Genomic DNA, 11,502 nt, shown 5'->3' with positions numbered 1-11,502 from the left:
TTTCTTTTCATTAACAGTGCTTGACCAAGATAATGATGGAAAACTGGCTTGGTCTGATCCTGTCCACTTATGTGTGTGAAATGTTCTCAAAATGATTCAAAGTTGTACAAAATTGTTATTTTCACTGGAAATATATACAAATATCAAAAACATGTAACTTACATAAAGCCCAATGGGAAGCATTTAGTAGAAACAAACGCGTTTCCTCTCAACGTTGCATTGACTAAATCAAAGCAATGGTGGCGCTGTTTGAAAACTTCAAGCGCCACCCACATAAACTGTGGAAAAACACATCCCATCTTTCCACATTCAACGTCAAGCTGGAAATCAAAAACAATATTAAAACGGCGGATATAAAAAAGCCTAGATTAGATGTATAAAGAGCACGTGGTTTGCAACAGTGTCGCGCGGTATTTCTAACTTTAAAGTGGACATTAAGCGCGAGCGGAAATGTTCTGCAGAAACAAGACTTCCAGAGCAACGGTCGCCCGCGGATCCGCGCTGGAGATGGAGGTGAAGAGAGGCCAGTTCCGCCTGAGTGTGCTCGACGACTCCGCACAGGTAAACAACTACTGGACACAAATAATAAAGTGTTTTGGTCACTGCTGTTAATGTGTTGGTGGGATGCTATCTGGTGAATGGGAACCATTCAATCTACTGCAAACAATAAACCGTGTAATGGTTTTAATGGATAACACCTGATGGATCTTAACATTATTTGTATGTTAAACGTTGGGATTTGTAAGTTAAACGTTGGGATTTGTGTGTTAAACGTTGGGATTTGTGTGTTAAACGTTGGGATTTGTATGTTAAAGTTGGGATTTGAATGTTAAACGTGGGATTTGTATGTTATGTTAAACGTTGGGATTTGTATGTTAAAGTTGGGATTTGTATGTTAAACGTGGGATTTGTATGTTATGTTAAACGTTGGGATTTGTATGTTATGTTATGTTAAACGTTGGGATTTGTGTGTTAAACGTTGGGATTTGTATGTTAAACGTTGGGATTTGTATGTTAAACGTTGGGATTTGTATGTTAAACGTTGGGATTTGTATGTTAAACGTGGGATTTTGTGTGTTAAACGTGGGATTTGTGTGTTAAACGTGGGATTTGTATGTTAAACGTGGGATTTGTATGTTATGTTAAACGTTGGGATTTGTATGTTATGTTATGTTAAACGTTGGGATTTGTGTGTTAAACGTTGGGATTTGTATGTTAAACGTTGGGATTTGTATGTTAAACGTGGGATTTGTATGTTAAACGTTGGGATTTGTGTGTTAAACGTGGGATTTGTATGTTAAACGTGGGATTTGTGTGTTAAACGTTGGGATTTGTGTGTTAAACGTGGGATTTGTATGTTAAACGTTGGGATTTGTACGTTAAACGTGGGATTTGTACGTTAAACGTGGGATTTGTACGTTAAACGTGGGATTTGTACGTTAAACGTGGGATTTGTACGTTAAACGTGGGATTTGTACGTTAAATGTTGGGATTTGTACGTTAAAGTTGGGATTTGTATTTTAAAGTTGGGATTTGTATGTTTGACGTTGGGATTTGTATGTTTGACGTTGGGATTTGTATGATTTTGGAAGGATGGATCCTAGAGGAAACGATTGCTCGGTGTGCTCTCTCATCTATCTCTGGTGACTTGATTTTATCAAGGCTAAATTAAGGCTCTGTTCCCACTTAAATGTCTTGGAAAATTAAAACAAACAAATGTTTGCTGACATAAATATTTAATTCGCTCTTTAGTGAAATTGTGAAAGACTTTTGTAACCTGGCAAATACTTTGGACTTTTGGCATCTGTCATATCTTATATGCCCATGTAAGGTTTGTTTTCATTACTTTAACGTGCCTGGGGCAGCCTACACTAGAAACAATCAGCTACTTTATTAATCTCCTTATGTAACATTTTGCTCAAACTTTGATTTAAGTCTTATACGGAGACCTTGACCTGAATGAGCTCACACATATGACCAGCATCAGCTGGTTTTGTATCTCTGATCAACAATGGAAACATCTGGCTCATTCCATAGACTATGTCTAAAGATGTTGGTTTTATTTCCAAGTTTTCAAGCTTGCTTTTACTATAAGGACGTTTTATTGGTTGTTGTTGTTTATTTATTATAAATGAATAGTTTGTTTAATGCATGCAAGAAGAGGGTTTAAAGTGGCACATTGCATTCCACAAATCAGTTCATTCGAGTTAGCTGCACCACGTAACAGTGACGTCTTACAGCTAATCTATTCAAACGGCTTAACATACTTGAAAAAGAAAAACCCTTCGTGCAGTTTCGCTTTAACTTTGCTGAACTTTCTACACACTGACAAACAAATGAGACATTGGCTTTGGGGTTCTGGACTTTTACGTCACAGCTTATCCTGTTCATTTTAAACAGCCCTCTCATGTTATAAGAGAATAAAATGTTGTGTTTACATACTGTGCTTATGAATTCCGTATTTATAAAAACATATGCATGCATAGCATATATTTTGTGGAAGATATAAAATATCAAACCTGATAAACATTTATTTATAGTTATATTATTGGAAAATATGAATAAATATGTCAACATTTTCTAAATATGTATACGTGTGTGTGTGTGTGTTTATAAATACAAAATTAATATGCACAGTACACAGACATACTGTATGTTATGCAAACACAAACCTTTATTCTGGATGCGATTAATCGCTTGTGTTTACAAAATATACAGTATGTCTGTGAACTGCGCGTATTAATTTTGTATTTATAAACACATCCATATACATATACGATTTTAATTATTGGTAAAGATAAATAGATGCATCTAAATGTTTTCTAAATATATATACATGTATAAGTGTGTATAAAAACAAAATTGATCTGCACAGTACATAGACAGACATGTATTATGTAAAGTTTTATTCTGCATGCAATTAATTGTTTAACAGCACAAATGTTTTAATAATACTATGTAATTATCTCTTGTCCTATTAAAGAGCTTAATCTGTCCAGAATCCATTACTAAAATTAGGGCTGTCGCGATTATTAAATAACCCATCGCAATGTTTACAGATAATCTCAATTATTGCCATAGAAAACACTAGGGGGAGCTGTAGTGCTTGCATATTGCATATTTTACTGTATATTTTGTAACTAAAGCATGGTAATACTTGTAAAATGTACCAACACAATTAATTTAAAAACAGCATTTACCATAAAAATAACATACAGTACAATTTAATATTATTTATGCTAATCGCAATGTGAAAACCAGTCTAGCAAAATTTGATAAACATAGAAGTACATTTTTATTGTAGTCTTGCAAATGAGAAAAAAACTGACTAGAAGCATATATAAAATATTAAATATATGCTGACCTAATTTTTTCCGATGTATTTCCATGAAAAAAAAAGTAGACCATCTGTTCTCATGGTTAATGTGTAGGATCGGGTAAATGTGAAATTTAACATAATAGCTCATTCATTGGAAGAGCATTGCGTCAGCAGCAGAAAGTTCATGGGATCACAGATAATGGTACAATTATTCCTTTACTGCGCCATAAGTCGCTTTGGATAAAAGCATCTGCCAAATGCATCTGTGTACTTGTAAATAATACAGAAAATAATAAAACAATAAAAAAATAATTTCGTCCGCAGGACTGTGAGGTCCATAAATTAATCGAGAGAGAGGTGCGGATCAGAGACGGGGCCTGTAAGTTGTTAGCCGCGTGCTCTCAGAGAGATCAGGCCCTGGAGGCCTCCAAGACCCTCCTCACCTCTAACACCCGCATACTGGCCCTCATGAGCCGGCTGCAGCGCATGAAAGAAGCGCAGGCCATGCAGAGAGCAGGACGGAGGTAATGGACACACATCTTTCTGATGTCTCTACATAGACAGCACTATATAAATGGTACTCGCAATAAGTGATTTAAGTAGGGACATCTAGTGCTACCTGTGTAGAGAACTCACTTGGTTTTGATACATCGGATCCATTGAATGATTTTTGGTTGATTTTAGGTCATTTGATGGTGGGGCTATTGATGACAGGTTACCTTGCACTGCAAAAGTTGCAATCTCAGGTAGGATTGCACACACAGACAAAAAATAACACGCATTATTTATTTGCATTAATTTTTTACTTTACATCCTCAGATATCCGTATTCCTCTTATGTGGAAGGATTCAGAGTATTTTAAGAACAAAGGGGGTGAGTCTAACAAATGAATACAATCTTATTTTCATCACTTCTTTTATTTAATTCTCTCTTTTTGTCTTTTTAGAGCTGCACCAGTGTGCCATGTTCTGTTTGTTGCGGGCGGGGACGGAGATTCATAATACAGATCTTGTGATAGTGGACAGGACACTCACAGACGTCTGTTTCGATGAAACATTGATATTGTGAGATGCTTGTTTTTTTATATCTGTATACATACTAACAAAAAATGAGCAGTTTGATTAACTTTCATGTATGGTGTCTGTTTAGCTCTGATGTACCTCCAGACTTTGACCTGCGGGTGGAGCTCTATAGCTGCTGTGTAGAGGAGGATTTCAGTCTGGGCTTCTCGACCCGGAAGCTCAGCCGCCGGGGCAATTCTGTGACACGGGCATCAAGTAAGAAGTTCATGGCAACTCTGGAGACGGCAACTTCCTGTGGTTCCCACGGGACAGGATCTCTGGAAGGGTCACCAGTACTGCCGCCCATCCAGTCTGTACAGTAAGTGCCAAAATGAGCATGTTCACATATAAAAACATCAATAAAAGGTACCATACACATACTTTTCCAGTCGACAATACATTTTTAATTATAAGAATCAAAGTCATTAAAAGAAATCTCAAAAATATGAGTATGAAAATATGAGAATGACTTTTGTTATGTTCAAAATGTGAATTCAATTTTTGTCAACAAACTTCGAGGTGCCACCCAGAATCCTTTTTAACCTGTTTTGAAGTTCCCATATGTGCTTGCTTTTGTGACAAAATTAATTTCAAGCATTACGCCTTTAAAAGAAAAACATTTTAAAAGACATAAACATTCGGTTTAGATTTTTGACTCCGTGTAGGTGTGTCCACAATGATAGACGATGCTACACAACTGTCGACAGATTAATGTGAGACTTAACTACAGAAAATTCTCAGCTTAATCTAGTCGTGCACATCATCACAGACACAAACAACATTTGCATCCTTCGAGATCGTCTAGACACACCCTGTATTTTTTTACTTCACATTCAGTCAGTCTGAAATAGCAGCCAAAACCAGCAGAGAGAAAAATGAAGTGACTGATTTTGAAACTGATTACATATTTTCAGGTTGAAGCGGCCTGTCAAGCACATGTCAGGGTCATATTTCACTCCAGAAGCGAGTACTGTATGTACATGTATATATTTAGATACACGTGCGGAAGAAATGTTTATAAAATGTATATAAATGTACATGTTTACAAATTAAATAATGTGTATTTTTTAAAGGGGATGTTTGGTTGGGGTGCACTTATTTCAATGTATTTATTTTGAGTTTAAACATGTTTTGCAGTTTTTGTCCGTCTATTAGTTTTACTTGATTGTGTTGAATGAAAAGGTTTCTGTGACTTAATGCAAATCTACATTCAGTCTGAAAAAAAAAATTGACATTCTTTAGCCATAAAATATTGTAAACGTCATCGCAGAGCCCCTCAGTATCGCTTATTTTCCACAGGGGCCCTAAATATCACCTACTGGCTCACACGTCTCTAAATCTGTGCCACATACAGAACTCTTTCCGAACACATGACCTGATCATATCATGCACAGGTAAGAAAACACTTGCACACCGCATCCATTCGTTTTATCCATTGCCTCTCGATGAGTTTCTGTGCATCTGTTTTTTAAGAGGACACCTCATTCTGGTTGCCGCTGTACGGTAGCATGTGCTGTCGACTAGTGGCTCAACCGCTCTGCATGACTCAAGATGTCTTTTGTGGAAACCTCAGAGTTCGGGTTAGTGAAAACATCACGTGAATTAGTAAAATGTTTAATTTTGTTTATTCATACACCCTCTTTTTGTTCCCAAGTCAGAGGCCAGTCCTGAGGAGTGGTCAGACGTTTATGGTGTCCTGAAAGGGACAGAATTAATTTGTTACATGCAGCAAAGCGATACAGAATCTTTAGAGAAACCAATGTTCACTATTCCCATTAATAAGGTCAGTATGTCATGCAGTTGCAAAGTATGTTTGTTTTGTACCTTCCTTTTCATTTATGTTTACGCTATTGTTATGTTCATGAGTTGTTTTTAAGTTTCATTGAAAATCCATTACATTAAACAGCATATGTAAAAGGCTTTACAAAAAGTGACAAAAATAAGTGTCATTTCAGGACAATTTTAGTGTTAACTCAACAATAATAATCTTTTAATTTCAATAAAATCAACCTTGGGACATAATCTGGCATTATACTATTTAATATATAAAGATATGATTTCATCATGTTACCAACAGGGGGCAGTCTGTGTGCATTGCTCAGGTCAAACATTGCCTTAAGATAAACATTTAATTTAAATGATTTAAATAAACACGAAATATTTACATTAATATTGACATTTACAGCAGTACTACTGAATATGTGAATCTCTTCTATTGTATCTGTTACGTCATCAGACCATGGGTTTTTTGCAGGACAATGGATTGAAAATCACTGCTTTGTTTACTTTCATTACACTGCTGGACATGCATGCCACATTACAACCCTTCAGTTTTCGGAGCACATGTAATGTTTGTCTTGTGAATTCTGTGTTACAGCATATGTGAGTTGGAGGTTGTCTACGGTTTCTTTTATATGCGCTATAACCTGCATGCATGGTAGTTATATGTGCATATTTGCTTTAGGACACCCGTGTGCGTGCCCCAGAAAAGGATCCGTCACTAACTACACAAAGTATCAAAATAAGCAACCAGTCTGGTGATGAGAGCACGTACACGATTCTCACGCGAGTGCCACAGGACACACAGCGCTGGATGGAGACTTTCTGGCAGCATTTCTATGACATGAGTAAGTATTTGCACCCAAAACTTCTGCCAGTGTGCACAAAAACATCACAGTTAGAGCAGAATACACCCGCTGTATCTAAATCACCAGGCCCTAGTGCATCACTTGCTCAGCGACAATTCAAAGTTCTCTGTGAAGGATTGGCACAGAAGTGTCTTTTGAGGGTTTGTGATAAGCCCTGTGCAGATCTTGTGATGGAAATTTGGTTTGAATCGAATTGGCTGAAATTATTTCTAATGTTCAACACAAACTGTACATGCACATACTTTTAGTATTTTTTTACAGAAAGTAACATTTTTATAGGTATAGGTATTTACCTTTATCTTTTAGTGTCCAAAAGAAAAGGCCTGCTTGTGAACATTCTCTTTGTTTATCCATGTTAGAATTTTAATATTTGCTTCAACATAACAAGAAAATATGATTTCACATGGTCACAAATTGTACTTTTTTGATTATTGATATAGAAATACCACAGAATATTTTTTCCCTAAAGCACTTTTTATTTCTCATACACTTTTAGATCAACCATTTTTAAAAGTATGCACTTTATTTAACCTTTCAAACTTGTCAACAGCATTCTTTTCCTGCCATGCAAGCCATGGTGTGTTCAGGAAATGTATAACTATTCCAAGAAATCATCCTGCTCTAATGGTATTCATTAGTGACACTCGTCACTTTGAATGTTTCCTTGTTGCTAAAATTCCCCACGCTGTCCCCTCGCACTGGCTCTGTGACTGAGGTGTGTCCGATTTGATTATTTTGCATTTATTCACAGTAATAAGAACTCTGAAATATGCAAGTCCTGTCACAATAGACCTCAAAAATCCCGTCTATTTTAAACACATCAGAGATCATGTTTGAAATGTCAATGAGATGATTCAGGTGGTAGGGTGTGATGTTTTTTAAGGAATTCTTTTCTGATGAAATTTTATAAAGCTGCTTTTCTTCATTTACTGATAGAGAATTTTTTATCTATTGTATTATGTGCATTTTTAACTTTTTGATATACTTTTAAAAATAATATCATTTTGAACATTTCCATAATGTTTAAATTATTCACTTAAACACTTCACAATCGGGTGTTATTTGTTAAATTAACTACAGAACAATAGTAAACATAAACTAACGAAGTACAAGTTCGAAGTACATATTAATTTACAAATGCATTTTAATTAGGGCTGTCGATAGAAATTAAAGAAAATTAAAGAAAAAGGCTGTCGATAGATTAAAAAATGTTATCGCGATTAATCGCACCAATTTTGTGTGATTAACTGTGATTAATCGCACATGTATAGTGAAATTAAACATACACTACTTATTTAGTTTAACATGTTTTGGTGCTGTCAATCCATCAATTTGTTTTGCTAATCACGCACAGCATTTACAGATATACTTTTACATTCTAATAATTTCGCGTTTCATCTCCAAATTAATGCAGGAATAATGCATTTATTTAACAGCATCATTTTATGAATGTCTTTAGCAAATATATAAATTTTTTCTACTTATATAATCCATTATAATAAGTGTGCCCTTCCTACGTTTTCTACTCTTACAGATAGAAAATAAAGTTCTCAAACACTTTACAGTCTCTACTGCTAAATACACGAAAAACAGAAGAATCCTCATTAAAGCTACAAAATCACATTGGTTTCTTCTTTTCTTTTGTTCTTCGATTAACATTAGTGACAGGAGTCACAGCAGCATCTTAAAGATCACGAACCCTTTAAGAGCTGCCACTCCAAGCGGGTTTAATGCGCTTCCTTCACTACTCTTTGCTTTCATTTAAGACTTTATTTTACTCGTTGAAGACTGCATGCAAAAATACTAGATCAAATGTTCTTTCTGGCATAATCGTATGTGTTTTTGTTCATTCAAGCATGAAAGAATGAAAATGTACATATTATATGTACATTTTATTTCTACATGTGTATATAACACTACCTCTACTTACATTATCCATTTGCACAAGTGTACATACAATCTGTTAATATGTTTATTCTACCAAACAGTACCCTGTACAATATAATATGATATTATCCACCATTTTCTGTACAATAGGTTTTTTTTCACTCGTACATATTTTTGAATCTTTTAGACTGTTAATCGTGTTATATTTGAAATTGTCATTGTGTTGAATGTCTGTACTAGGAGCTTCCAACACCAAAGAAAAATACATTTTGTGTGTGCAAGCACACTTGGCAATAAAGCTTTTCTGATTCTGAAGAGAAGTTAATGGTTGCGGGAATTCAATATTTTTTATATAATTAAAGAAAATAAGATTCTCAGATAATGCAGGAATTCCAGTGATCAACCGTGCCAGCAGTGGAAACACATTTATCATCACTCAGTTTGTTAAACTACTCATAAAATAAAAAAGAAATAAAAATATTTAATTAGAAAATGAATAAGAATGTATAATTTCACTTTAAAAGTTTCAAAGCTGTTGTTGTAAGGGAATTTATAAAATTGTAGTTTGTACAGAACAAAACAAAATTTGTCATTGTAGTGACAAATGTGTACATTACTAATTACTAACCATACCTACATTACATGTTTACTTTTATCAAGAAAATGTTGATAATCACTTAAATCAAACACTTAAGCATTCATTCGCTTGTCCTCATGTTTTCATTTGAGATTTATGTTTAAATAACTACTTGTACTTTTTGGTGTGACGAGACTGTAATTATCATATCAAGGACAAAAAACAAAAACTCAGCACTTAAGTTATCGTAGATTACATCTGTGGTTTCACTGAACCAACAATGTCAAACACCCTATCAAACTGGATTTTAGTGTTTTCGAGTAAGACATGGTGAAAAACAGGAACAGGTCACCCAAATGTGAAAGTACAATCATTGCTTGCCCTCGTGTTGTCCTGTATTGTTTTCTTTCCTATGATATTTAGAAAAGATGCCATAGTCAGACATCATTTCAAGTAAAGTATGGAAGGAAAAACCTGTTGAGGATCAACTAAATTTTATGAATTTTACATTAGGCTATATTAAAGCCACAATATGGAAGAATGTATTCGAATATCACTTGCATAGTGATATATTTCATTCAGATGTGTACTTGAATGATCCCAAATGTTCGCAAGAATGTGCAAATCCAGTGAAATTTCTATTTAAAATAATGGCCCGTCCCTTGTCTCCCTTGTATTCGTCGCATATCAATGACTTAATATCCGGTGCTCCGCAATACCCTCAATGACTTAATATCCGGTGCTCCGTAATACCCTCAGTTTCGGGTTGTAGAAACTACGGCAACATGAGGAAGTGTTTAACAGCATCTGGGACACAGCATCTCTTATTATGGATCACGATAACTATTTGGAGAGCAAAGGAGCCCCAAAAAAGCGTAATAATAGTTTACATTTTAAACGACGACTGTATGGCTGTTTTAAACATGTAAAACTGTGTAGCATTACGCTACCAAATCAAATGACAAAGTCCAATATCATTCGCAGGCTAATGTAGCCATTACATTCCACGTTTCTTGCATGCTAATTCATTACGATTACATAAAATAAAATTAATTCCTTATCTCGTCCGTGAACATGATGGACTATCTCCATACGCCTCTAGATGGTGAAAACGACGTGTCCCATAATTCCACTCTCCTACATAATGTCATTTAGCTTCGCCTTTTGTTGTTGTTGCGAAAGTGCACCATCTAGCGGTACAAATGTACATGTTGTGGCTTTAACAGATAAAACTAATGTCAGCGTTGTAGTGGCTCAATAAAGCAGTGGAGAGTCCGAGTAGGGGTGTAACGGTTCAAATTGCTCACGGTTCTCAAAGTGAAGCGATGTCATTCATTTCAATGGAGAGCAGGTGACTTCCGGCAACACCAGTGACTGTCAGCGCCAGAAAGTGGCCGTATTTAGCGCCAAGGAAAGGTTGAGATTTGCTCGACTTTACGCATATGATGAGCGACTTTCGGGAGCGATTGCTAATAGTAGTAAAGCAGCGAAGCTCATGTCATCCCTCTCTAGTCAGTTTCGCTGGTGGTGTGAACGCACCGTTAATCTGAAAAAATCAATTGCATGCGTTAACGTTGACAGCCCTAATTTTAACGCATTTGTAATACAAATACCTTTAAAGTTATATCTGTTAACATTAGTCAATGCACAGTGTACTTGTCAGCGTGAACAAATGTTTTAAATTTTGTAACTAACATTAACAGATAGCAGTCAATGCTCATGTTACATAATGCATTTACAAATGTTAATGAATGATATTTAGAAAAAATAGACATCTTTTCGAGTAAAGTATGGAAGGAAAAACCTGTTCAGGATCAACTAAATATTATCAATTTTACATCAGGTTATATTCGCACCTATCGTACTATTGCTCTCGTGTGACATATCACTTTTTGCTCCCTGAATTCTTTGTAAGTCGTTTTGGATAAAAGAGTCTGCTAAATGACTAAATGTTAATGAATGAGCATTAGGCATTAAGGTTTCAACATCATAATTTTATCTTGAATAGAA

The 11,502-nt window shown here is 35.4% G+C and overlaps 1 protein-coding gene across 1 annotated transcript in view; it reads left to right on the top strand.

Moving 5' to 3' along the window:
• The first annotated feature begins 211 nt into the window (after positions 1-211).
• Positions 212-11,502, top strand: part of rtknb (rhotekin b) — a 28,417-nt gene continuing 17,126 nt past the window's right edge. The window contains exons 1-10 of the mRNA XM_079486604.1: positions 212-561; positions 3,644-3,843; positions 4,004-4,065; positions 4,139-4,192; positions 4,266-4,383; positions 4,469-4,699; positions 5,680-5,774; positions 5,854-5,960; positions 6,035-6,163; positions 6,845-7,007. Coding sequence (XP_079342730.1) covers positions 451-561; positions 3,644-3,843; positions 4,004-4,065; positions 4,139-4,192; positions 4,266-4,383; positions 4,469-4,699; positions 5,680-5,774; positions 5,854-5,960; positions 6,035-6,163; positions 6,845-7,007 — 1,270 coding nt within the window. The 5' untranslated portion in view covers positions 212-450. The remainder of the gene's footprint in view (positions 562-3,643; positions 3,844-4,003; positions 4,066-4,138; positions 4,193-4,265; positions 4,384-4,468; positions 4,700-5,679; positions 5,775-5,853; positions 5,961-6,034; positions 6,164-6,844; positions 7,008-11,502) is intronic.

Source organism: Barbatula barbatula, assembly GCF_947034865.1.
Source record: "Barbatula barbatula genome assembly, chromosome: 22".
Taxonomy (NCBI): Eukaryota; Metazoa; Chordata; class Actinopteri; order Cypriniformes; family Nemacheilidae; genus Barbatula; species Barbatula barbatula.
This window is presented reverse-complemented; position numbering and strand designations above follow the sequence as displayed.